This window comes from Hippopotamus amphibius, chromosome 13, assembly GCF_030028045.1.
Source record: "Hippopotamus amphibius kiboko isolate mHipAmp2 chromosome 13, mHipAmp2.hap2, whole genome shotgun sequence".
NCBI lineage: Eukaryota > Metazoa > Chordata > Mammalia > Artiodactyla > Hippopotamidae > Hippopotamus > Hippopotamus amphibius.
The window spans coordinates 101,416,065-101,441,944 of record NC_080198.1 but is presented as its reverse complement, the minus strand read 5'-3'; the positions used below and the strand labels follow the sequence as shown (position 1 = coordinate 101,441,944).

The following is a 25,880-nucleotide window of genomic DNA, read 5'->3' as shown; positions in this document are numbered from 1 at the left end:
GGAGACCCTGCGCTTGCTGGTTAGTTCCTCTGTGACTGGTAGCTGAGAGCTGTGCAGGCAGGCTAGGATCACTGGTGGTTAGAGTCAACGTGGAGAGCAACTGAGCGTGTCGGTCAAGCGTGATGGTCCTTTAAGGGACCAGGACTATGTTATAAACCTGGGCTGTGAGATGCCGCCAAAGAGAAACAGGTTACAGGTGAGGTCAGCACCCTACGTCGTGCTGGGTACCCGCTGTGCGTGCCATTCGAACTCACCTCTGATGTCGGTAACCACTGCCTACACAAGGCGTTCTTTCCTCCTTTTTCCCTTTTAAAAATTACTTTACTTTACTTTTTTTCCAGCTTTATTGAGGTATAATTGATAAAATAAATTTGTATGTGTTTAAGGTATACGCTGTGGTATTTTGATAGACACACATTGTGGCATGGCCGCCACAATCACGCTAATGAACACGTCTGTCACTCACATGGGTACCTTTTGTGTGCGTGGTGAGAACACTGAGGTCTACTGTCTTCTCAGATTTCAAGTGTACAAAACGCTATGATTAACTACAGTCACCATGCTGTACGTACTCACCTCACAGCTGAGCTCTTCATACCTTGACACACATCTCCCCGTGTCCGCTTCCCCAGCCCCTGGCAACCACCGTGCTATTCCCTGTTTATAGGAATTTGACTGTTTTAGCTTCCACGTAGAAGTGAGATCATACAGTCTTTGTCTTTCTGTATCTGGCTTGTTTCATTTAACATGTTCTCCAGATGCATCTATGGTGTTGCAAAGGCAGGAGTTCTTTCTTTTTTCAGGACTGAATGATATTCCATTATATATATACACACATATATAAAGTACACACACACCGTAATTTCCTTATCTTTTCCTCCGTGGACACTGCAGTTGTTTCCGTGTCTTGACTGTTGTGAACAGTGCTGCAGTGAACATGGTGATGCACGTATCTTTTTTTTTTTTTTAATTTATTTATTATTTTTTTGGGGGTACACCAAGTTCAATCATCTGTTTGCATGTATCTTTTGAGATCCTATTTCATCTGGATAAATACCCAGGAATGGAATTTCTGGATTGTATGGTTGTTCTAGTTCCAGTTTTTTTGAGGGCCCTCCGTAATGTGTTTCACGGTGGCTACAGCATTTTACATTCCCAGCAACAGTGCAGGAGGGTTTCCTTTTCTCCACACCCTCTCCAATCTCGTGTCTCTTTGATAGACGAGACTGTCGACTAATGGGTGGTATCTCGGCGTGGTTTTGGTTTGCGTCCCCTTGAAACCAGTGATGCTGAGCATCTTTTCATGTACTTGTTGGCCCTTTGTCTGTCTTCCGTGTCAAAGTATATTTCAACTCAGGTCTTCTGCCCATTTTTTTAACCTGGTTATTTGGGTTTTTGTTACTGAGTTCATGATTCTTTGTATATTTTGGGTATTAATCCTTTATCAAATAGGTTTGCAAATCTTCAGAAGGAATTCTGACCACATGACCACCGTTAAGCAGTTCAGCCCCTCAGCTTCTTGACTCTCAGTCAGCAGGGAGGCTTCTGAGGGCCTAAGAGTGTTCTCTTCTGCTTCTTTGAGAAAGTCAGTCAGTTACACTCAAAGGCGATTCAGTTGTAAAAGATTTTTGCTATGTCATGAATTTGATTTTTCAGATATACCTTGCTTCTTTTTTTTTTTTTACTTTTTATTCATTTTGTAATAGTAATTGATTTTATCCTCGATTTACTTCATTAGCTCTGCATTCTCCCCTTTCTCTCATAGAACATGAAGAATTTCTGAAGTTCTTTAGGCTGTGTTTTCTTCCAGGCCAGACTTTGTTTTTTTTTGCATATTATATATCTTCTTTCATCCATCCGCCCACTCATCTATGCATCCATCTTCCTACCCACTCATCCATCCGTCCATCACCTGTCCGTCCATCCATCCATCCATCCATCCATCCATCCATCCATCCATTCCCCGCCACCCGTCCATCCACCCATCCGTTTACTCGTCTGTCAGTGCATCCTCCCATCTATGGGTGTCAGCAGCCCCCGTGGCCCTTATCACTGTGCTGTCCGGCACTGGCATTCTTGAGCCCAGAGAGCCCACAGCGCTGGGCTCCTGTGTCCCTCCTGTGCCGACACCCTCAGTACCAGTTGGGCTCTACCCACAAGGGTGTATCCTGGACGTTCCCTATTTTGTTGGTGCCCGTTCCTTCCCCAGGACACCTGCTGGGGACGCAGGGAGGCGTCAGACACAGAACCTGCCAAAACCTTTTTATTTGTTATCTTCTCTTGGCTTTTTATTTCTTTCTCTTTTTTCTTTTTCTTGTTTGAAACTTATGGCATCAGACTGTGCGTCTTTTCTGGTTGCTTTTGTGGCTGATTTTTGACCCTCCTGATCCACCCGCGCTTGTGCTGGACATGGGGAAAGGTGAGCCCGTGGTTCTCCTTCACTTGCCCATACTTACCTGGGGAGCTGCCATGTGTCGGTTTGTTTTGTCTTGTTTTGAAATAACTTTCAGTAGGAAATGAAAGAGGAAAGTGGGTTGTCACAGACTAGAGCTTCCAGTGCTCCTTTCTACCTGCTCCCCAGGTGCGGGGTGGTGAGTGGTCTCGGGTCCAGCAGATTGCTTTCCAGGGCCCAGCAGAGCTCTTCGCCCAAAAGTTTGTACACACCTGGCCAGGGCTGAGCGTAGCTCAGTGGGCGTGCCTGCTGGGCCACGTCTTCCCGGCTCTGCCCCCTCCGTAACCCGGCTGGACACCCGGGGAGCCATGGTGATCTGGGTCAGCTCCAGCCGAGGGTCCCCATGCCCACCTCCAGCCTTGGGGCCCCTCCTGTCTCCCGCCTGAGCCCCACCCAAGCCTTCCATCCGGCTCTGCCTCTTGCCTCTGTTTACCCCACCCTTTATATTCATAGTAAACTTTGATTTCCAGAAGTGACTCTTACTGTTTCAGATGTTTGGGGTTTAGAGGGTCTCTCCTTTATCACCATTCTGTGTGAGAGAATAAATCAATGCACAGAAAAACTCCTGTTCCTTTGGTCATTCTCCGGAAAGAGCCCACTCCCCGGGCAGCTCCTTGGCTAGGTGCCCCCTGCTCCCAACCTGCTCACATCATGTGCAGTGGGGACCCTGGCCATGGAGAGAAACGCGCAGGCCGCCGTCCTCTCTCGGTCTGTGCCTGGTCTTTTCTCAGGGCCCGATGGCACCTCCTTTGCCCACCTGGTGTGGGCCCTGCGGGTCAGGCCACTTCCGGGACTCTTACAGTGTCTGCCTGGTGGCGAGGGCCACACGCCTGTTAAGTGAGGGAGTTAAACTGCACCCTTCTTTAAAATATTATGTACTACAATCTCTAGTATTTTTGGCAAATGAATTTGCATCCTATAAAATTACAAAAGAGAAAGAGAAATGTAAAGGTTTCAGGATAGCGCCACGGGGATTTGTATAGAATTCTGGTGAATTTGTATTTTCCTCAACAGAAGAACAGTGCAGCCTAATTGCACATTTTCAAAAATGTTTGCTAAATAGGAGAGATGGAATGTTAATTTGTAATTTGCTGTGTGAGAGGGGTTGTTTTAACCAGAAGTCTTTATTTTGGTTTAATGTGTCCTAACATTCCCTATGGCTTGCTTTGAACCAAAAAATCATACCCAGAGTGACAGAGTGTATTTATAGGGTACGAAGTACTAAGTATTTTGTAAACACCAGTCAGACTTAGATTTTAGCTTTTGGAAGCACAGAGACTTGATTTCTGCCAAATTCTTTCCAACGTACTGATTTCTTTCCATTTCTACAAGATATTTGGAGAGAGTTTTTATTCGTAATTATTTATACTGGGAAATATTTTTCAAGCAAACAGAAGTTCAAAAGTAATAAATCAGTGGCCACAGACATGCCTCCCAGAAGTCACGCTGGCTAACATTTGGGCATGTTTGCCCGAGACCTTTCTTCCAAAGTGTCGTGGTCACCGTGAAGGTCCACTTTCTGGCCCTCCTGTGTCCTTTCCTCATTCCCCCCACCAGAGGCCCTGCCTGGAAGCAGGTGTGTATCCTTCCACTCCAAGGGGCCTGATTTGTTTGCTTTTTGGGGGGACAGCATAGCGTGAAGAGCAGCATCAGGACTGGTTTAGTGAGCTGTGTGTCCTGTCAGCGGAGCGGTCCCCCTACAGCAGCTCCCACCAGAGCCCGTGTTCCTCCTCTTACATGAGTGTCCACGTGTGATTTGTGCCCTTTCCTGGTATGTGTTACACTTCAATGAAGAGTTTACGAAAATAATCAACATTGTTTTAAATGCGTGAAGCTTTTTACCTAAGGACTTTCAGAAAGGTTTGAACATTTTATTAGATTCACTCTCAGGAGAATATGTACAACGTTGCTGAGAGAAAGTATTATATAGATTGGGTTGAAAATCTGATTGGCCAGAATAATTTAAGGGGGAGGTCTAGAAGTCAGCCCTGAGGTTGGGGAGGGCTCCGTGGCTTTCTTGCAAGGGCTCTACTTCTAAGCAGCTTTTGTGCAGATTAGGAAAACTAGGAAGAGAAAGTAGATGCCTTTGGGCCCACCTTCTCAGTTTGTAAGATTTTCTCTTTCTTGCTGGTTTTCAGTAACAAATTATGGTGAGTCCTGGGTTGGTTTTGTTGTATACCTGCCATCGAGTGTGTTGAAGGTCAGATATTGTTTACCCCCTCCTGCTTTGGGGAGTTGAGTTTTCCTGCAGGCCACTGAGGCTTGTTCATTTTCAGTCTTTTTTTTCCTCCATATGCTTCATGTTTCATAGTTTCTTTTCTTCTGTTGTTAAGTTCACTGATCTCTTCTTCTACAGTGTTTAATAGGCTGTGAATTCCATCCTGTGGACTGTTCACTTCAGAGGTTATTTTTGTATCTCTAGAAGTCCCTTTTGGCTCTTCTATAACCCTTCACTTCTCTCCTTATGTGTTCACGCTTTCCTTTAAACTCTAGAGCATGTTTACAGCATCTTTAAGTGTCTTTGAGTCTCTGTCTGCTGACTCATCCTTGCTGTCATTCCTGGATCCGTTCTACTGACTCATTTCTCTCTTGGTTGTGGGTCACGTTTCTGCATTTTCACGTCTAGTGATTTTCGACTGGGTGCTGGATTCTGTTGTCTTCCTTTGAAGAGGATAGGACTTTGTTTTAACTGGCAGTTATGCTACTTGGGGCTTGGCTTGGCCCCTTTAAGGCTTGTTTTTAGGCCTTTTTTAGGGCAAATCTGAAGTAGCTTTCACTGTAAGCTAGTTTAGCCCCACTGCTTAAGCCTGGCACATGTGGGGTCTCCTTTGAAGGCCAGGCATTCGGCCAGAGCTAGTGGGGACTCAGGAATCCTGTGTGACTTATGGGAGCGTTCAGCCCGAAGCTCCCAGCTCTTTTTTGCCTGGCCTCATGGGGTTTCACCCTATGTGTGCCCAGCTCAGAATTCAGCAGCAGACTCCAGGGGTCTCTTTTGAGATTTCCAGAGCTCTTTCTTCACTAGCTTTCCTCCTGGCACCTGCAAATTCCAGCCTGGCCTGGCCTAATTCTCATCTCTGTCTCTCCAACTCAGTGCCCATGCAGACGTCTGTCCGTCTTCTTGCTCGATCATCCACCTTTCCATAATGGTGTGCAGGAAATTTAAAAAATAGGTCTTGGAGATGAGTTTGCGTTGGATTTATGTATTCAGATGAGCCCTCCGCAGTTACCTGCTCATTCTCTTTGCCGTGTCTTTTGATGACCAGAAGGTTTTAATCTTCGTATCATCCAATTTATCATTTACCCTTTCTGCGATGCTTTTTATGTCCTTTTAGAGCAGGCGTTGCCTTTCCCAGGATCATGAAGGTAAACCATCATTGTTTTATCTTTTGCATTGAAACCTCTGATTATCTGGAACTGATGTTTGTTTGTGATGTGAGTTAGGGGACAAGATTCATTTTTCCCCTGTGAGACCCCCTTGACCCCGCTCCATTTATTGAGAAGGCGAACCTTTCCCCGCTGCACGGAAGCAGCACCTTTCTCAGGTAGTTGTGTATTTGTGGGTCCGTTTCTGGCCTCTGTCTTCGGTTCCATTGGTCTCTTTGTCATGGGTCAGCACCTTGTGTCGTAATTACTGTCACTGTCATGCATTTAGAGATCTAGTTGTGTAATCGCAGGATTGCTTTGCTTATTTCAGACCTTTTGCATTTTCTTATACACGTCAGAGCCTGTTTTCCAGAGTCCCCTTTGCTTCTGTCTGAGCTGGTGGAGATACAGTACTTTTGGAGTGTGTGTATGACCCTTTCGCTGGAAATGCAGCACAAGCCACAAACAGCTATCCATATTAGGACAGTGGGTTTTTTAATTGTTTTGTGACTGCATTTGTGGTTTTTACTAGGTAGCCACTTACTGTCTTGCTCTCTACAAGTCTTGAGGTCATTTCCTCAGGAATAAATACTGAATCTGGCTTGGTTTGTTTGCCTTTTAAAAAAACATTTCTTTTAGATGAGTGACCTCTATCAGTATCTAAACCCAGCATTAACTGAGATTACTTCAGGCCAACGTGTCACCCTCAAACAGACGCTGTTGTTCAGAGAAGGGAGGGGAAGTCTTGTAACAAACAAGACTGTGCAGGGACTTGCGTATAAGGTGACCCGTGCATCCAAGAGAAGCGGTGCACAGGCCGCACCTGCCTCCGGGAAACAGGCGGATCATAGTGGGATGTGCTGCCGCTGGTGGTGGGGGGACGGAGCCAAGTGGCAGGCAGACGGAGCCTCTAGTCCAGCCAGAGGCCTACGTGTCCAACAGAGCTGAGCCCTGGGATCTGAGCTGAGGCTAACCGTCCCTTGAGTTTGGGGAGGTGGGAGGAACCAGGAAAAAGCCAAGAAGAAGCAGCCCAGGTAGCGGAAACCTGAGGGAGGGTGACACTGTGTCCATGAGAAGAGCATGGGGTGAGGAGACCTCTCCTGGGGGACGGTCGCGGCGTAGGCAGGGGTGGGAAGGAGCAGGGTCGGGAGAAACAGATAACAAGGCAATAGCAAGAGACCTGCTTTGGACCCGTGACTTTTGAGACACTTCGCACGTTCCAAGTGGAGATGTGCTGTAGACAGTTGGCTAAATGAGTAGGGATGCCGAAAAGCGGTTGGTCCTGGAAGCAGGAGTTTGGGGGTCATCAGTCTACCGTGGAACCCAGTGCCTTGGTAAGCGTGAATTATCAGAGATCACGCCGCAGAGGTGAGTCTCAAACCTATGAGATACGGGAGAACCGGAAGATGGCTGGAGGATGGCTGGAGACGGAGACCTGAGCCATGATAAGGCACAGGGAGTCAGAGTGTGGACTGGGCTAAATCCTGACCCTGCCACCCGCTGGATGCCTCAGTTCTCTGTCTGTAAAATGGGTGCCAACACCCGTCTTAAAGAGTTACTGTGAGAAGTAAATGAACTGATGTATGTGATGCGCTTAGAACAGTACGTGGCACGTACTAAAGAGCCACGCGCGACAGCTGCCACTATTGTTGTCCGCATCACTGTTGCTGTTTTCATTGCATTTCCAATGTAGGTGGTACTAGGAGTGGATAAAATTGCCTAGAAGAACTACGTAGAGAAAGGAGCCTAGGACAGGTCCTGAAGAAGATTACGCGATCAAGGGCACCAAAAGAGGAAAACTTTCCATTTAGATTGTTTAAAATTCAATTTTAAAACAAAAGGACACAGGAAGATTGAAAAAAAGTAAATGAAATTAATTATTTTCTTTGGTAGATACTAAGAAAAAAGAAAATTGGTATGGAAATATTAACATCAGACAAAATAATTCAAGTGGAAAAACAATTAAAAAAAAAGAACAAAGCAGGCAATAAGCACCAAAAATAGAATCTCTCACTTGTAAACTAAGTCAGATGAACTACAATAAAAGTGGAAAAGTATTCTTAGGGGAAGACTATAATATATCTTTTTCAGAAACTAAGAAATCAAGCTGCTAAGAAATAGAATAAGATCACAGAATATTTGAATTATAAAACAGACAACTTAAATTTTATATATGTAAAATTTTATACCCAGTAGAGAATACACTTTTTCCCCAAAGGTACATGGAGTAATTACCAAAGTTGACAATATTCTACTCCAGAAATGCAGTTGCTACAAATTAAAAATATATTTATAGCATACAGATCACATCTACTGTCAGCAGTGTAATTAAATAGCAGTCAATTACAAAAGACAATACAAAATAATCTGTACATTTCAAAGTTTAAAACTATATTTCTAAATAATCCATAGGTCAAGGAGAAAATTAAATTGGAAATTATAATACAATTTAAAACTGTTTAATAATTCTAGTGCTGCATATGAACACCAGTGGGATATGGTCAAAGTGGCTTTAAGAGAAAAATTTGTAGTATTAAGTGTATATAGTATAAAAAGGAAACATTGGGAAATATAGGAAATAAGCTTTCAACATAAGGAAGAGAAAAACAGAACAAAATATACTCAAATTAAGATTAAGGAAATAATAAGGATTAAGTAGAAATTAACAAAATGGAAAACAAAACAAGCAGGATACAACTGATTAATAAAACAAAAAAAATAAGTCCTCAGTAAGTATGACCAAGAAAAAGAGGGAAAAGACATCAAGAATGAAGAAGACACCATCAAGGAAAACAGAGAAGCAAAGCTATGAGAGAATTCTGTGAATAACTTTATACTAATACAGCTGATCACCAGGTCAGTTCGACAACGTTTAGGAAAATATGGTTGGCCTAAGAAGGAAAAGAGACTTTGGTTAGATAAAGCAACATAAGCAAAGATGATTTGGAAGCCAAAGGTCTACACTGCAAAAGGCAACATGGCCAAACCAATTTATAGGTGAGTATATCAATCAGTGTGGGATAAATGACATTGGGAATAACCAGTAACTCCAAAACCTTAGGGGCTCTAAAAAAGCAAAATTTCTTTCTTACTTACATTATATGCCCACTGCAGTTTGGCTTTGTTTTCTGTGTATTTTCACTCCAAGAGCCAGACTTTTGGAGCAATCCCTCTGTGGGACACTGTGGGTCTTGAGGTGGAGGGAGAAGACATGGCAGAACCAGGCAATGCTTCCTTCCCAAGCAACACATGGTATGGTCTCTCACATTCATTGGCCAGAGTACATCACAAGGCCAAGCCTGACATTGATGGTGAGGGCATGGATAATCCCCCCACAAGGAGGGAAGCAAATATTTTGGAGTTAACATGGTCTACCATACAGGGTGTAGAAGATGGGAAGCTACTCTACTCATTTTGCAAAGCCAGCATAATCTTGGTACCAAAACTGGACAAGGATGGCACAAAATTAAATTATTGGCCAGTTTAACTTATGAACAAATGTGGAAACTTCCTAAATAAAATTTTAACAAATTGAATCCAGCAGTTTTTTTTTTTTTAAATGCATCCTTATGAAGTGATGTTTATTCAAGGAATGCAAGGGTAGTTTAACATTAGAGAATTTTCCACTCAAGTCACCATTCATTCATTCAACAGTTATTTTTAGAGCCTCCTACTTTCTTCTAAAAACTGTTCCAGGCACTGGGGTACATTGGTGAACAAAACAAAGTCCCTGATTACATTTTAGTAAAGGAGTATTGTAGTCACATAAACAGATTGTGTTATATTAATGAAGGGGTAAAACTGTATGATTATCACAGTAGAGGCTAAAGGAGTACCTGATAAAATTGTCACCATTCCATCTTTTTTTTAATGAAGTATAGTTGATATATAATATTATGTAAGTTACAGGTGTAGAGTATAGTGGTTTATAATTTTTAGAAGTCGTACGCCATTTATAGTTGTTATAAAATGTTGGCTTATTCCCTGTGTTGCCCACTGTATCCTGTAGCTTGTTTTACACACAGTAGTTCACGCCTCTTAATCCCCTACTGCTATACCGCACCCCCTTTCTTCTCCTCACTGGTAACCACTAGTTTTTCTATATGAGTGAGTCTGCTTCTACCCATTCCGTTTTTCTAAAGTTATACTGAATAGTTAAGCTTCAGACCCAGGAATAAGACAGAGATGCTGCACATCTCAGCAACTACTTAACACTGTGTTGGAGACTCTGGTCAACACTATAAGGCAAGGAAAAAATTTTGAAAACTTGTAAAGGAAGAAACTAAATAATCACTATTGACAAATGATACTATCATCTAACTAGAAAACCCACAGCATAGCAATCACATGGTGAGGCCAGACTTTTAGAGCTAATGGAGTTCAGGAAGTTAAAAAGTAGTAGCTTTCCTAAACAATATACATTGTTTTGATAGGAATATATATGTATTGGTGAAAGCATTACAAAAAATTTGAGTCAACACCAAATTAATAAAATGTGTTTTCACTGAGGAGGGGAGATAGGACTAGAATTTTAGGTAACGATCAACAAGGGATTTTAGATTTATGTTTAAAAATTTTAAGTAGAAAATATTTTATGAATTGTGCATTAAAACTGCAGGATGTGTATACTCTAAAGTTATATACCTTTCAGCCTGTGCCATCTCATGGGCTCGTGTTTGGAACATATGATCTATTTATCCAGCCAGTATTATTGAATGCCTACTATGTGCCTGGTACTACTTGTCACAATATTCTTATGATGCCAGGATACAGTTACTACCGTGGCTTTATAGAAAGGTGAAGTCACTTGGTGAGGAGTGGAGTTCCCACATCTTGCCTGTGACATTAGTACACAGTTACTACTGTAGTATTACAGAAGAATGAGGACCTTGCCCAGCTAGGAAGAGTGGGTCTGATTCAACCAGGCATTGTGACTCCAGAACCCACACTGTGAAGCACCACACCTGTGCCAGGTAGAGCTGGGCTGGAGACTCCAGCTCCCAGGACAGAGTGCGCCACAAAGTAGACCTTCAACAAATGTATGTTGAAAAATGAGAATGAGGGGGTGGCCTCATTTACCGCTTAGTCATCTTAGTGTCCACACCCAGTTTTAGGAAGAAAACGTGGAGAATGGTTGGGGTCCCTGGTGTAGTGGAGCCTTATGCTTATTCCATAGAGAGTCAGGCTTGACATCTCCACTCCTGCCAGGTGGGCACCTCAGCCTTTTTATTTATTTATTTATTTGCGCCATGTAATTTTTTTCAGTCTGAAACTATATGAGACTTTCAAAAATCGCAGCTGTAGTACAAAGAACTTTTCCTATACCATTTGAAAGTAAGTTGCTGATATAACCCTTACCATCTTGAATACTTTAGAGTGAATTTCTTACAAGTGAATACATTTTCCTGCATAACCAAAATACAACCATCAAAGTTAGGAAATTAACACCAATGCATTACTGCCATCTTATCCTCATGCTCTATTCATTTTGCCAATTCATAGTAAATGTCGTCTTTATAGTAAAACGATCCAGTTCAGAATTACTTTCTGTTTTTTTTTATTAGTTCCCATTCCATTGTTTTTTTAAGAACTTTCATTGAGATACAGTTAACAGACAATAAACAGCATATATTTAGAGTGTACAATTTGGTATCCCAATCTCCCAATTCATCCCCTCCCAACCCTCCCTGCTTTCCCCACTTGGTGTCCATGTGTTTGTCCTCTACACCTGTGTCTCTATTTCTGCCTTGCATTTCCTTTCACAGTTGTTAGCATTTGCCTATGTATTGAGGTGCTCCTAAATTAGGTGCATATATATTTATAATTGTTATCTCCTCTTCTTGGATGGATCCCTTGATCTTTATGTAATGTCCTTTCTTGCCTCTTGTAACATTTTTTATTTTAAAGTCTATTTTATCTGATGTGAGTATTGCTTCTCCAGCTTTCTTCTGATTTCCATTTGCATGGAATATCTTTTTCCATCCCCTCACTTTCTGTCTGTATGTGTCCCTAGGTCTGAAGTGGGTCTCTTGTAGACAGCATATATATGGGTCTTGTTTTTGTATCCATTCAGCCAGTCTGTGTCTTTTGGTTGGTGCATTTAGACCATTTACATTCAAGGTAATTATCGATATGTATGTTCCTAGTACCATTTTCTTAATTGTTTTGTTTTTGTTTTTGTAGGTGCTTTTCTTCTCTTATGTTTCCCGCTTAGAGAAGTTCCTCTAGCATTTGTTGTAGGGCTGGTTTGGTGGTGCTGAATTCTCTTAGCTGTTGCTTGTCTGTAAAGCTTTTGATTTCTCCCTCGAATTTGAATGAGATCCTTGCTGGGTAGAGTATTCTTGGTTGTAGGTTCTTCCCTGTCATCACTTGAAATACATTGTGCCACTCCCTTCTGGCTTGCCGAGTTTCTGCTGAGAAATCAGCTGTTACCCTTATGGGAGTTCCCTTGTATGTTATTGGTCGTTTTTCCCTTGTTGCTTTTAATAACTTTTCTCTGTCTTTAATTTGTGTCAGTTTGACTACTATATGTCTTGGCATGTTTCTCCTTGGGTTTATCCTGCCTTGGACTCTGCGCTTCCTAGACTTGGGTAGCTATTTCCTTTCCCATGTTAGGGAAGTTTTCAACTAGAATCTCTTCCAGTATTTTCTCGGGTCCTTTCTCTCTCTCTTCTCCTTCTGGGACCCCTATAATGCGAATGTTGGTGCATTTAACATTGTCCCAGAGGTCTCTTAGGCTGCCTTCAGTTCTTTTCATTCTTTTTTCTTTATTCTTTTCTGCATCAGTGATTATCACCATTCTGTCTTCCAGGTCACTTATTCGTCCTTCTGCCTCCGTTAATCTGCTGTTGGTTCCTTCTAGCGTATTTTTCATTTCCGTTATTGTGTCGCATATCTCTGTTTGTTTGCTCTTTAATTCTTCTAGGTCTTTGGTAAACTTTTCGATCTTTGCATCCAGTCTTTTTTCAAAGTCCTGGATCATCTTCACTATCATTATTCTGAATTCTTTTTCTGTAAGAGTGCCTATGTCCTCTTCATTTCGTTGTCTTTCTGGGGTTTTATCTTGTCCCTTCATCTGGTACAAAGTCCCCAGCTTTTTCATTTTCTCTGTCTCTCTGTGGCTGTGGTTTTCATTCCACAGGACGGAATCCTGCTGATCCTGCTGGATCCTGCTGCTTGCCCGCTTGTCAGTTGTCATGGTTCTTTGGTCTCCTTCAGTAGAACAGTTCCTCCTTCTTCCCTTGCTTTTCACGTTCACGGCACTGTTCAAGATTGCAGACCACTTGGTTTGTGGATATTGCCTCAGTTTGGGTCACCTCTGCCTTTAGCTCCACCCACTGGAGACATGCGGACAATGGTGGGAGCTTTGGGAGCCTCCTCCATCAGCACCATCCCTGCAAGAGAAGGAGCAGGAGAGCTGCCTGCCTTCCCTGGCGGGGGTGGGGTGGGGGGTGGGGGTGAGGACCTCCCCCCACAGAATAGGAATCAGCCTGGGGACCAGATTTTTGGAGCCCAGTCTGGGACAAATGACTTTGAATTTGATTGCTTTATTTGGAAGTCACATAAAAGACACAGTTATTACATTTGTTTAGCTTTGCACCTGACATATTATCTTCATTATTAAAATTATGTGAAATCATAACTGTTCCAGAGTCGCAGGCTATGGATGTCATAGCCCAAAAGTTGCACAGTTTACACCCAACGTGAAAGTGGGTCTTTCCTGTGTCTCAGTATTATTACCTCTTTTCCACTGACTAGAGTGGCCTCTCAGTGGCGTCCCTGATGAAGGAGGTGCCTGCCCCGTGCATCCCTGAGAATCTCATCCCCTGATCCTTTTCCTCCTCTGATGGCCAGTCTGCCAGCGCCCTGTCCTGTTGAGGAGGGTGCCCGTTGCCTGGTCCCCACCTACACGGTCTCAGTGCAGGCCTGGGGCCTGCAGCTGTGCCTTTAGTTTCCTGCACCAGTTTGGAGTCTTCCTTGTGGAGTTCCCCATTTGGGGTCCTTGGGCTTCTGCATTGAGCAGGGAGTGGCCTGCAGACAGGGTCAGGCCACAGCTGGAGGGTCTACACTTCACATGTGACTCTTGGGACCAGAATAAAAGGATGTCTTCATAGAGTGTAAGTATTTTATTCATTGAAATGAAATACATTGATTTCACAAAAGAATTAGTAAGTGAATAATGTAAATTTTTTTCACACAAATCAGCATAATAAATGAATTTGATTAGGGCTAATCTTTGAAAAGTGTCTCTTGTCCCTTTCTGGTGAGTCCTGGAGGCTTCCTGTGGTCAGATGCTGGTTGGTGGGCAGCCGCGTTGGGGTCACGGTTGCTAGCGCTGCGCCTCGAATCGTGCGCACTCATGTGACAAGTGACACGTCCCCTCCGCGTGTCGCCTCACTTCCCACACTGACCCTTTTTGGTTACTGTTCTGCCCACTCGTGCGGCCTCGCGAGCTCTCCCAGCATCTCACCCCCATCTGCTTGGCATTTCAGTCTCCAGAAGGACTTGTGTCATTTCAGACGCGGAAAGTTTGTGCCGCTCTGCTCTGCCAGCACAGTTATAAATCGACTTTTCTGGTAGTGACTCCAGGGGAGACTCAGCATTTAGGTTTCCTGTGTCTGGGCCCCGTTTCTCGTGGCCCTGGAAGAGTACAGAAGGATCCTGTACGCGGAGCGCTGCTCGGTGAACTGGGCGGTGTCGGCCTGCTCTCCGGGGCTGTGACGTCTGACCGGCGCGCGTGAACGTGGAACCCGTGCACGCTGTCACGGCACCATCGCCAGCCCGTCTCTGGCAGGCCGTCGGAGGGCGTCACGCCTCGGCCGCTTCACGTGTGAAATGGACGGACGGATTGTAGAGTCCGCTCCAAGGCAGAGCTGTCAGGCTCCACAGACATTTCGCTCTCGTTGTCAGAAGGGCTCTGTAAATAGCGGCCGATCCTTCGTGAAGGAGGAGCTGGGCCGCCCGCCTGAGGCTGCGCCGGGTCAAGCAGCACGCAGCCGAGATATGTCCCACCTGTTCTTGTCTGTGTCCTCTTCCTTCCCAGTGACCTGGCCCACTCACGGGGATTCCATATTCGATTTCTTTAGGAAAAAAAAAAGACCTGCTGCTTTAAATTTGTAAAGCATGCCAGGCTGCAGCTGGGGAAAGAAGTGAATACTCTTAGGGTGACTGCTGTGGGGCGTGGGCAGGATGTGGCAGGCTGGGACACACAGCCGAACAGGCTAGGGTGGGGGAATGGGGGATGGGGAGGGATGGGGGGTAGGCTATGGGCCGGGCAGCCCCCTCTGTGCCACCACCTTTCAGTGCAGAATTCCGGCAAATTCCAGAATGCTGAGTTCAAGCCTGGCCTTCCAGGTTGTTTGAAGAGAGGAGTATAGAATATATCTTATTTAACAGTATGTTAGCTTCTTTGGCATTTTTCAGTGTTTAGGTATGTGGTGTAAAGATCTTAACTTGTACTCTTGCCCCAAGCCCTGCAATTCTTAATTTCTCCCCTAATGAGAAAACCAAGGCATAAACATATCTAGGCCCATGCAGTCTACACACGATGCCACCCAGAGCCAGTGTGACCATCGTGGGCCTGAGTAAACTCTGGCTTTCGCCCAGATCTGAGTTTTAGTGTTGCAGTGACCACATGGCAGGTGTTCCCAAAGCCTGGTCAGTTTGAAGAGTAGACCAGTTCACTTGATGAGCAAGTACAGGCTTTAAAAAGTAGATGACGTGATGTTAAACCTCACGGAGTCTTGCACCTAAGACTGTGTTTCACTGTATGTGGATTTTATCTCGAAAGGAACTGTGAACAAAGATTAAAGTCTAGTTAGTGGTGGTGTTTTGGCAGTGTGTATGTTATCAGTTCTTGAAGCACCTTCTTGTATTCTAGGCTTCAGCAAATGAGTAAGTACACCAGTAATAGTGGGAGCCCAGTTCTCTGCTGTTGGGGAGGGAGTTATAAATGTAGAAAAGGAGAGTGTGTTGGGGTTGGGTTGAGGTTGGGGTTTGAGGGGTCAGTATGTACTCATGGTTTTAATAGATGGATGTGGACGTGTAGAAGTAAATAGATAAACAGATGTGCACCCGTGTGTTCCTAGGCATGTGCGGGCATGCGTATCAGCATTTCTTAGCTCTGTCCACTGGAAGGGCCTGGAAGCAACAAAACCCCCCAGTAGCATGGAGCACCCTTTGTGTCCAGACCTTGGTGTCTGAACACCACTCCTCAGTGGAAGGAACTGGACTCCTTGGAGCAAAGACTGATTCCTGGGCTGGAGCAGGGAAAGTACAAAATGAGCCCTGCACATGTTTTTACACCAGACAATAAGGAATTGCTCAATGCATGGTGAGGACTTACAGAAGGCCCAGGCGCCAGCTTGAAGAGAGGCAGAGCATAAAACCAAGAAGTCCATCGAGTGCATGCTGATGTAGATGAATGAATTTACAGTTAGTGGGGGAGAAGGGAAAACTCTTTCTTACGGTGAAATGCGGAGGAATGACAGCATCAGTCTTCCATGGACACAACCTTGACGGGGAACAAGGTCCGTCCATCCCCTCAAAGGGCAAGACGGGACCTCCCCGGTGGAGAGTCTGGCTCCCCAACCAGACAGCACCAGCGCTGCGATGGACACCACCCTCCTGCAGAGAAGGGCACCCATCACTCCCAGAGTGCTCCTGCCAGGTTAGCAGGAGACACCAGGCAGCCCAGACTGAGGGGCAGTCGGCAAAGGAGCCAGCCCATGTCTGGGTCGAGAAACCAAAGAGAGGCCGGCAGCTTTTCAAGAGGCACGACCACTAAGCGGTCCTGAACTGGACCCTGGATGGGGAAATAGCCAGAAAGGAGATTGTTGATGAAACTGGAGCTCGGCCTGTAGCACTTTCCCCAGTTTTGATGGCTGTGCTGTGGTCATGAAAGAGAATGTTCCTATTCTTCAGAAATACACACTGAAGTATTCAGGGGCGAAGGGGTATGCTGTGTCCACCTTAATCTCAGATGGTTAGAGAAGGAGGCTGGGGGAAAGGGAGTGGGGAGGGGAGAGAGGATGACACAGCCAGTAGGGCCAGACCTAGACGGTCGGTGAATCTGGGTGAAGGGTGTGTGGGAGTTCCTTTCACTGTGTTTTGTAGTTTTCTGCAAGTTTCAGTTTATGTCGCAGTGAAAAGTTGCCCCCCTCCCAAGGATGGCACATGTGGCTCTAAGAAAGGGGCCGCTGTAGGGCCAGTGGAGGTGTTTTTGCACCTTGTTCGGCCTCCCGTCTCCCCAGTTTATCAGCCATACGAGTAGCTCTGCCTTCTGAACACTGGCTGAGCCCCTGGGCAGACGAGGGGACGGACACAGAGGGACTGGGGCCCCATGTCACGGCCTGACTCTGCCTCTGCTCCCCCTGAGCCCTGCTGCCTCTCAGGCAGATGGCTGCGCTTCAGGAACGTGGGGTCAGAAAGGAGACTGAGGGAGGGTGGGACCCACTGGGGCTGCACTGCATCGTAAACCTTTTCCCAGATTGTTTTCTTGGAGCATGTTGAGATTGATTTGACACTTTTTTAACAGAAGTGTCACCAAGCTGCAGCTGTTTATGCAACAGTGTCCATCCAAGAATCTATAGCCGGGTCAGCCCGAGAGCCAGATCCAGCCCCCGGCCAGGGTTTGTAAACAGAGTTTTCAGGGACAGTCACATGCATGCTTTGCTTTGACCTCAAAATGTTCCTTACGGTTTAAAAGCGGTTCAGTTTGGGGTAGTTGCTTATTAGCTAGAAAACACTTATTCCTGATAATGTGCAGTTTTGGTGATCACCTTCTCATTAAAAAGGTAAGTTTTATGTTTATGGGATTAAGATTTTTTAAATAGGGAACAAAGAATGTTATTATGAAAGTATTTTTTTCATGTACCACCGCTAGTTTAGCAGAAAACAAATTCGCAGAGGCCCCCAGGGCTTCACCTTCGGCATTTGTGCCTCCGAGAGCCGCTTCTGGAGCTGCACTCTGCCTGCTGAATAATTCACGCGCCTCGGCTGAAGGCCTGCTGTAAATTATGGATGTGTCTTCTGCGATGCTTTGTGTTAAGTGTACTGGTTCCTTCTCCCTGAGCTCGGAGGGAGAGCTGCGCCTTTGTCAGCCTGTGGGCTGGGACCTCTGGAGAAAGTGCACGCGTTTGCCTCCTTGGGGAGCGTGAGCTAAGGAGCAATGTCTCTGTGTGTGGCCCGAGCCTTTGCCTGGGGCCCCGGGGGCCACACCGGCTGACCCTGGTATGGATGCAGAGGGGTGGTTTGCGGTGAATGGTTGGAAGTATTTGGTTAAGTGGCATCACAGTGGCTCTTATCAGCTCTGCCCAGGTAAAGTCCCTTTGGTCTGTGCCTTGTCGTGGTTGGCGGGGGCAGGCAGACCGCGCGGTCCCCAGGTACGTGTGCCGAGAGGGCCCGTTGGCTCGGAGGCGGCCCTATAACACGACCTTGAGTTGTGATTGAAATATTGCAAGTGCTGGAGGTTGTGGTTTGGATGAGATACTCTGTGAGATAATGATTGGCAAAAGCCTTGAGTTACAGAATTATCTATAAAATGTTAATACTAAGGCATTCTTCGAGTTACTTGCAACACGGTAACCTGTCTGCATGTTTGTCCAGCCGATGTAAAAACGGTGGCTTTTCCTGTTTTCAGCAAATCTGAAACAGACTTCAAAAACTTTCTCACCAGGAAAGCATTTCTTTGACTCAAACTGGTGAACCGGAAGGGGGAAGAAAAACAACAACCAACAGTGACAGCAAAACCCGGGAGACGTTCTCTAAAGTGAAGCTGTCAGGCGGACACGGGGTGTCTTCCGTGGACGTCTTCTTCTTTGGCTGGAGGACGAGTACATGGTTTTCCAAACACCTGACACCCCAGAGAGACTCAGGCAGTGGCTTAGACCTAGTGGGGTTCCTTCTGTCATCTGTTCTGGCCTTGAAGTTGGGGTGGGAGTCCTGGGCTTTGAAGGAATTTCATTTGTGTTCAAGGGCAGTGCTTCCACAACGAAGTGTGCACCGTTTTCCGCGTATTGAGAGCAATTCCAGGCTGAGTTTAAAGAGGGCATAAATTATGAAATTCAGAATTTGACAGTGGCTGTCAAGGCCCAGGTGACTCTCCGTGTGTGTCGTGGACACACGGAAGTGCTAGGATTTTGTCCTGCACCCACCACGTGGCTCCCCACCTTCTTCTGCAAGAATCTGCCACCCACAGATTCGCCGGGAGGTCTTGCGATGACTAGAACTGTGTACCGACACGCTTTACGCAGCCAGCACTGATCTCTGACTCCCCCACTGGGGAGTGTGCACCTTCCCAGAGGGCTGGCTGAGGTGCCGCGAAACGGCCGGGTCCGTGGACTCAGGCAGCGTGGCCTGGCCCCGGGCTGCTCCTGCAGGGTCACTGCTGTCCCCTCTCGAAGCTCCTGGCGCCTGAGTTGCCCCGGGAGCAGGCATTCGGGTCCCAGAAACAACAGCGTGGGTGCGTCTCCCAGAGAAAACAAAAGGAGCCTGTGGGGCGGCCCGGGGGCAGGCAAGAGCCGGGGAAACTTCCTGACTTTGCGGGTCAGATGAGCCGGGCGGGGTCCAGGGCCCGCATCCTCTCAGCGGAAGCAGGGCTTTTCAGCTCAAATGGCTCTTCCCAGGAGAGGCTGCGTCTGCAGGCAGAGCCCAGCCAGCCCTCCACCTCCTGCCCCCGCCCCTTCTCAGGCCCAGCGCATCTTTTTGTGCCGGACACCAGTGCCCCTAAGACCCCGTGACTGGAACCGCCCTGCTCCCACCAAGGAGTCGGAAAAGGCAGGCCTCAGAGTGTGCCGCCGGCAGCTGACCGCACAGCCGCACCGAGGGCCAGGCGGTTCCTTTTTCTTTTTCTTTTTTTTTATTGTAAAGTGTCTTTATCAATTACACTTTTAAAGTGTCGGCTGTTGATTTGTGAGTCTTAAAAAATAATTCGTATTTGCTAAGTCTTATAAAAATGAGTTAGTAGACGGGTCATCTTTCCCCTAACACGAGGACTCAGCCGGCGTTCATTCTTTCCTTCCCTCGATCCCTCCACAAACGTGTAGCCCACACCCACATGCACCCCCCACCCCCCCGGCCGCGTCCTGCGGGCCGACGTCGCTCTGCCCGTTGCGTCTGGGAATCCAGGTACCTTCTGTTTGACAAATGGAAGCTCCGACACCCTTGATGGGTTCAGCTGCTCTGTCTGCAGTTTGTGCCTCCCCCGCTGTCTGGGCCGCCAGCACCCTCGCCGGGCCTCTGCTGCGCACAGCTCAGGGCCTCTCTCCACGTGCAGCCAGAAGACGAAGTCCCTTCTTTTTATTATTATTATTAATTCAATGTTTTATTTTTAACATAGATGTGTTGAGTTTTTTAAAAATACTTTGTATTGAAGTACAGTTGATTTACAATGTTGTGTTAATTTCTGCTGTACAGCAACGTGGTTCAGTAACACATATATATACACATATATATACATTTTTCTCTGGATATATGCCCAGCAGTGGGATTGCTGGGTCATATGGTAGCTCTGTTTTTAGTTGTTTGAGGAACCATAGTGGCTGCACTAACTTACATCCCTGGCAGTAGTGCAGGAGGGTTCCCTTTTCTCCACACCCTCGCCAGCATTCGTTGTTCGTAGACTTTCTCATGGTGATGATTCTGACCAGCGTGAGATGGTACCTTGTAGTTTGTGGTTTTGATTTGCATCTCTCTAATAATGAGCGATGTTGAGCATCTTTTCCTGTGCCTGTTGGCCGTCTGTATGTCTTCTTTGGAGAAATCTCTACTTAGGTCTTCTGCCCGCTTTTCAGTTGGGTTTGTTTTTTGTGGTGGTTGAGTTGTACGAGCTCCTTATATATTTCGGAGGTTAAGCCCTTATCAGTTGCATTGTTACAGACATCTTCTCCCATCTTACGATTCCCTTGTTCCTCACTGTCCTCCAGGGTGAGCCCAGGTAGTGTGGGTGCCCACTGCCCGGCCCCACGGGCCCTGCCTGCCAGTTCTCCTGCTCCTCGCCGCCCAGCCACACCGGCCGTGAGCTGTGTTTCTTCTGCCGTGGGGCCTTTGCACAAGCTTGTCCTCTTACGAAGGCTTTTCCTGCTTTTCTGAGGTCGTTAACTTCTGTTCATCCCTCATCTCTCAGTTCAGCCGTTATTGCCTCAAGGGAAAAAAGCTAGAGGACGATGTTTCGGTGCTCTTACTTTACAGGGTGCTTTCAACACAAACTGTTTCATCCTGTGAGGCTCACCCCGTCCACCAGCGTGAAACGCAGCCGAAGAGCCTCTCTGCGTGGCCCCCCGACGCTGCCCCTGACGCTGGTCCCCGGGTCACCGTGGCTTTGGCTCCGCGTGCGTGTCCCTGGGGCTGGGGTGTCTCGAGCCCCTGCTTAGTGATGAAGCGTACTCTCCTTCCACTTTTCCTTGGTTCATTGATCTTTTTTTTTTTAATTGATGTGTAGTTCCTCTTAAATATAAAGAGAATTACTCCTTCAAGTGTGTAAGGTGCTACGTGTATTTCCCACAGCTTCTCAGGTGTCCTGTGACTTAGCTTACCATGTTTGTTACATACAGAGATCCTATTTTTGAGGTGTAGCTGACATGCAACATTGTATTAGTCTCAGGTGTGCAGCCTAATGGTTCAACATTTGAATATATTGTGAAGTGACCACCACAGCAGGTCTGGTTAACGTCCGTCAGCACACACAGTTGCAGAAGTTCTTGTCTCGTGATGAGAACTTTTAAGATGCAGCTTCTTGATGACACTCTCCGTGCTGTGCCTTCCACCCCCAGGACCTCTTTGTCTTACGACTGGACGTTCGTACCCTCTGACCTCCACACGCACTGCCCACCGCCGGCCCCCTGCCTCTGGCACCGGCAGTCTGTGCGCAGGCGCAGGACGTCAGGTCTGGCTCTGACAGCTCTGGGCAGGAGGTTCTGGGTGTCCTCGCTCAGGTGTTTCAGAGGACTGCCCTGTGCTTCCTGGTAGTATTTCTCTGACGTCATTGTTTACGTTTAAGTCTTTAGTCCGTGGGGGATTTATTCTAGTGCGTGTTGGAAGAGCCCTGACGTGGTCGTTCCCCAGATGGTCACAGTTGACCCCGTAGCCCAGATTGAGTCACCGGCTGTGTCCTGTCCCAGTGGCGCATCTGTTTCTGCAGCGGCACCGGCTCCCCACCCCGTTCAGGACGCGGGTGTGTGACGTGTGTAACGGGGGTGGGCGGGCCCTGCCTCCGCGCTTTGTTTTGTGCAGTTTTCCATCATGCCTTGTTTAGTGTTCCACAGGAATCTTTACACTCAGTTTGTCTGGTTCTAATAGAACGTGCGCAGGGAAGTGTGTCCGGAGGAGAGGTTAATTTGGGGGGATGACGTCAGTGGTGTTTGGCGCTTTGCTGCCCCAGTTACTGGACACAAATCAGACGTGAAGCCGTGGGGTCTTCCAGGACCCCGGCCCCCAGGAGAGAGGGGCAGTGTGTGCGAGCCTGCCTGGGATGTGTCAACGCAGCGAGGAGTGCCTTCCCGTCACGTACACGCAAACCTGAGGGCTTTCCTCGTGGGGACGTTTTGTGTGTCGGGGTCTAAGCAGGGCATTTCCAGACGGTTCCGTGTGCCCTGTCCTCGGCTCCCTGCCCGGGCACCACGTGCGCTTCATGCCCGTGCGTGTTTCTCACGCGCAGGGCTCAGGGTTGGGGCTTCCTTCCGCCCCTAGTCACACTGCGGGCCGATTCTGTCGCGGGCGTTTTTCTCAGAAATAGCACACAGCACGGTGGGGTCTAATGAGCCTCAAAGAAAAATGATTCCTGTCCTTCTCAGATCCTGGGTAACTTCTTCTGAATCGTATTTTAATTTTTTCCCGGAGTCGTTTGAGTTACTCAATTATTCTTTGACCTTCTCTTTTTCTTTCCTTTTCTGCTCTAAATGCTTTCTGGGCTTTCGGTGATTCCTTCCACCAGTGGCTTCTTTTTACCACGATCGGAGCCCAGGGTCCGATTTGATCAGACTCCTGGTTCTGCTTTCTTGGCCCCTGAAGCCCACGCTTCCTTTGGTCAGCGGCTGCCCCGTGGCCTCCTTCTCCGCCTCTGGACGCCCGCGGACGGCAGGGCCTCTGTCCCTGCAGGGCCTCACGCCGCTTCACGGACTGCCAGACCAGTCTCCCCTTCCTGGTCCCTTGTCCCTGACCAGGCGCACCGGGAGGGGTTGGCTGGAGCTGGCTGGTTACTAGGCCACCCGAGCCCTCGCCCGACAGCCCAGCACACAGGGGCAGGTGCGAGAGCAGACAGGAGCGTTGTGAACCCAGCTCTGCAAGCCGTGGGGACACACCAAACTCACTCAGATGTAGCGATTCCCGGTCCCCTGTCGTCTGTGCCGGGCTGGCCGAGGCTCGGCCGGGGGAGGGGCACCCGTGTGGAACGTGCGCCTCGTCCAGAAGGGAACACGTCTGCGGCAGTGTGTGCGGCCCGTCGCTCCTGCTCGCCGCTGGCCTCGCCCCTTCCTCTGGGCTTTCAGTGGCCAGGCCGCCCACACGGGATGGTGCTTGCTGGAGGGTTTCCGAGCACCTCCCGTCTCTTATGAAGGGAAACAGATCGTTCGAGAGCTTCCCTGGAAGATACTGGGGACCACAGGCTACTTAGAGCCGATTTGTAGGCGTCTCAGGAGCAGCCCTGGGAAACACGTGTCGTTTCCGTGTCGGGGTGGCCCAGCGTGGCATGTTGCGCTCACATGTGGTTAAGGACACACCTGCTGCCTGACCGCAGTGCCCTGAGACCAGCCCACATGCAGGAGGGTGCGCAGTGTGAGTGCGAGGTCCCTGTCCGGACAGGGAGCAGCGTCCACGGTTCCTGGGAACCCCACCGGTGCCCCCTCACTCTGCTCAGCCCGCGGGTCACCTGGCCCTGGCTCCTGGTGCCCCCTGACCCCGGGGGATTCACTCGGAGCCCCTGCTGCGCCTGTGTCCTGGCCGGCCATGACCTGCGACGAGCATCCTCGTCGGGTGGGTGCGTGCACGGCCGCGGGAGGCGGGTTTGGTCTCGTTCCCGCTCTGCCCAGTACCCAGGGTGTCCATCGCTGCACTGTGTTGACCAAACACGCATCCTGGAGAAGACGGTTTGGCGAGGGCCCCGCGGGCGGGAGGGGGCAGGCCCACAGGTGAGTGAGGTCTGTGCTGGCCCCGCAGAGCTGAACGGCGCCGACCTGAAGGACTGCGTGAGCAACCATAGCCTGAGCAGCAATGCCAGCCTCCCCAGTGTGCAGAGCTGCCGGCGCCTGCGCGAGCGGAGGGTTGCCAGCTGGGCCGTGTCCTTCGAGCGGCTTCTGCAGGACCCGCTCGGAGTTCGCTACTTCTCCGTGAGTCTGATGGGCAGCAGGCACCCCCTCCAGCAGGACCCCAGGGCCGGGCTGGGCCGGGCTGGGCCGGGCTGGGCCGGGCAGGCGTCTCCTCCTCCCGCACCTGCCCCAGGCACTCAGGTGCAGGGGTCAGAGGGAGCCTCTGCTGCTGGGAGCATCAGAGCTTCTCGTGAACCCTTAAAAGCAGCTACCTGCTAGCCAGGCCGGCTGCTGGGAAGGGATGCTCAGTGCCTGAGAGAACAGCTGGGAAGGCCCAAGGGGTGCCCAGCGCGGGAGGCTTTTAAGTTTGTCTCTCAGGTAAATTCTGGAGAGGGGCTTGGCACCTCTGGTTTCTGTGAAAGGGGAAAATAAGAATAAAGTGGGCGTGAAGAAACCGAGCACAGGAGGAGGGAGGTCCCACAGCCTCTCCGGACGCACCCTTCGCTGGGGGTTGTGTGAAGGTTAATCCACGGTGTTTTTCTTAGGACTTTCTAAGGAAGGAATTCAGCGAAGAGAACATTCTGTTCTGGCAGGCCTGTGACTATTTTAACCATGTTCCCGCACACGACAAAAAGGAGGTACGCTTCTTCAGGCCGGGGCGTGGGGGCGGTTTAAGGGCAGGGCGACTGCAGCGTGGGTTCACACCTAGTGCAGTTTGAAAAGTCCATGTAAAATATTTTCACACGATTGAAAAAAATTTCCTTTTCAGGATGTTTCTTAGTATATGTGATATTTAATTTTGCCTAAACATAGCTTGCATAAATGCCTTTAGCCCCAAAGCTTCCATCGGCACATGTGCTGCCACTCGGTGTGTGGAAGGGCGTCTAAGAAAATCCCGGGCAGGGGAGCATCCTGAGAATACCTCCCGCACAGCCCCTCGCAGGCCGGGGGTCCGCGGCGTGGCCTGCTCCGGGGCAGCCTGTGCCCTCCCTCGGGGGAGGCCTCTGCTCTGCTCCTCACCCTCCCTGCTGCCCAGGCCTCCTTCCCACTCTGGGGAGACCACAGCACGTGGCACCACGCCTGCCACACACGCCACCGCACCCGGATGCCCCCATAGCAGCAACATAGCCCGGGCCTGTGGAACATTCAAACAGCCCTTTGGAAAAATTTGGAGAGGAGCCGGTTTATTGAAAAGGTTCATACTGGCTGGTCCTTTGTTATTATCTAAGCAAGAAATAAAGCCCCAAGAAAATGTGTCTCCAGTACCTGGAACCCTGTCAGAAAACGTGTGCGCAGTCTGCGTGTCCCGCTCACGCACTGTCCTGTCAGCTCTCCTACAGGGCCCGTGAGATCTTCAGTAGGTTCCTGAGCAGCAAAGCGACCACGCCGGTCAACATCGACAGCCAGGCCCAGCTGGCGGACGACATCCTCAGCGCCCCCCACCCCGACATGTTCAAGGAGCAGCAGCTCCAGGTGACGGCCCAGGGCGCAGGCAGAGGACTCGGGTCCCAGAGGGCAGTCCCCGCGGGCGCCAGCCCCTGCAGGAGGGTGCTGGTGGGGGTGGGGACCCCCTACCCCTGGGCTCCGTCTCAGAGCCAGGTTCCAGCAGGCCCTGGAGCAGGAAGTGCCCACCACTGCATACCTGTCTGTCGCCTCTTCTGCGTTTGCATCTGTGTGTGACCACAGGCTCACGGGCAGTGATGTACGTAGAGATCAATAGATGTTTGGAGTTTTCTCAGTTTTAGGGGCAGCACTGTGATGAAAAGTACGCACTGGACCCGATGTTTTTAGAGCACGTGACAACTGGCCTTAGCAGAGGTCACGTC

General features: G+C 48.5%; 1 protein-coding gene across 4 annotated transcripts in view; it reads left to right on the top strand.

Annotated features, from left to right (window-relative positions):
• The window catches only part of RGS12 (regulator of G protein signaling 12), a 120,540-nt gene that overhangs the window by 74,753 nt on the left and 19,907 nt on the right, over window positions 1-25,880 (top strand). For all 4 annotated transcript variants that reach the window (XM_057704708.1, XM_057704707.1, XM_057704709.1 and 1 more), the window contains exons 5-7: window positions 23,966-24,135; window positions 24,600-24,692; window positions 25,384-25,527. In XM_057704708.1, coding sequence (XP_057560691.1) covers window positions 23,966-24,135; window positions 24,600-24,692; window positions 25,384-25,527 — 407 coding nt within the window. The remainder of the gene's footprint in view (window positions 1-23,965; window positions 24,136-24,599; window positions 24,693-25,383; window positions 25,528-25,880) is intronic.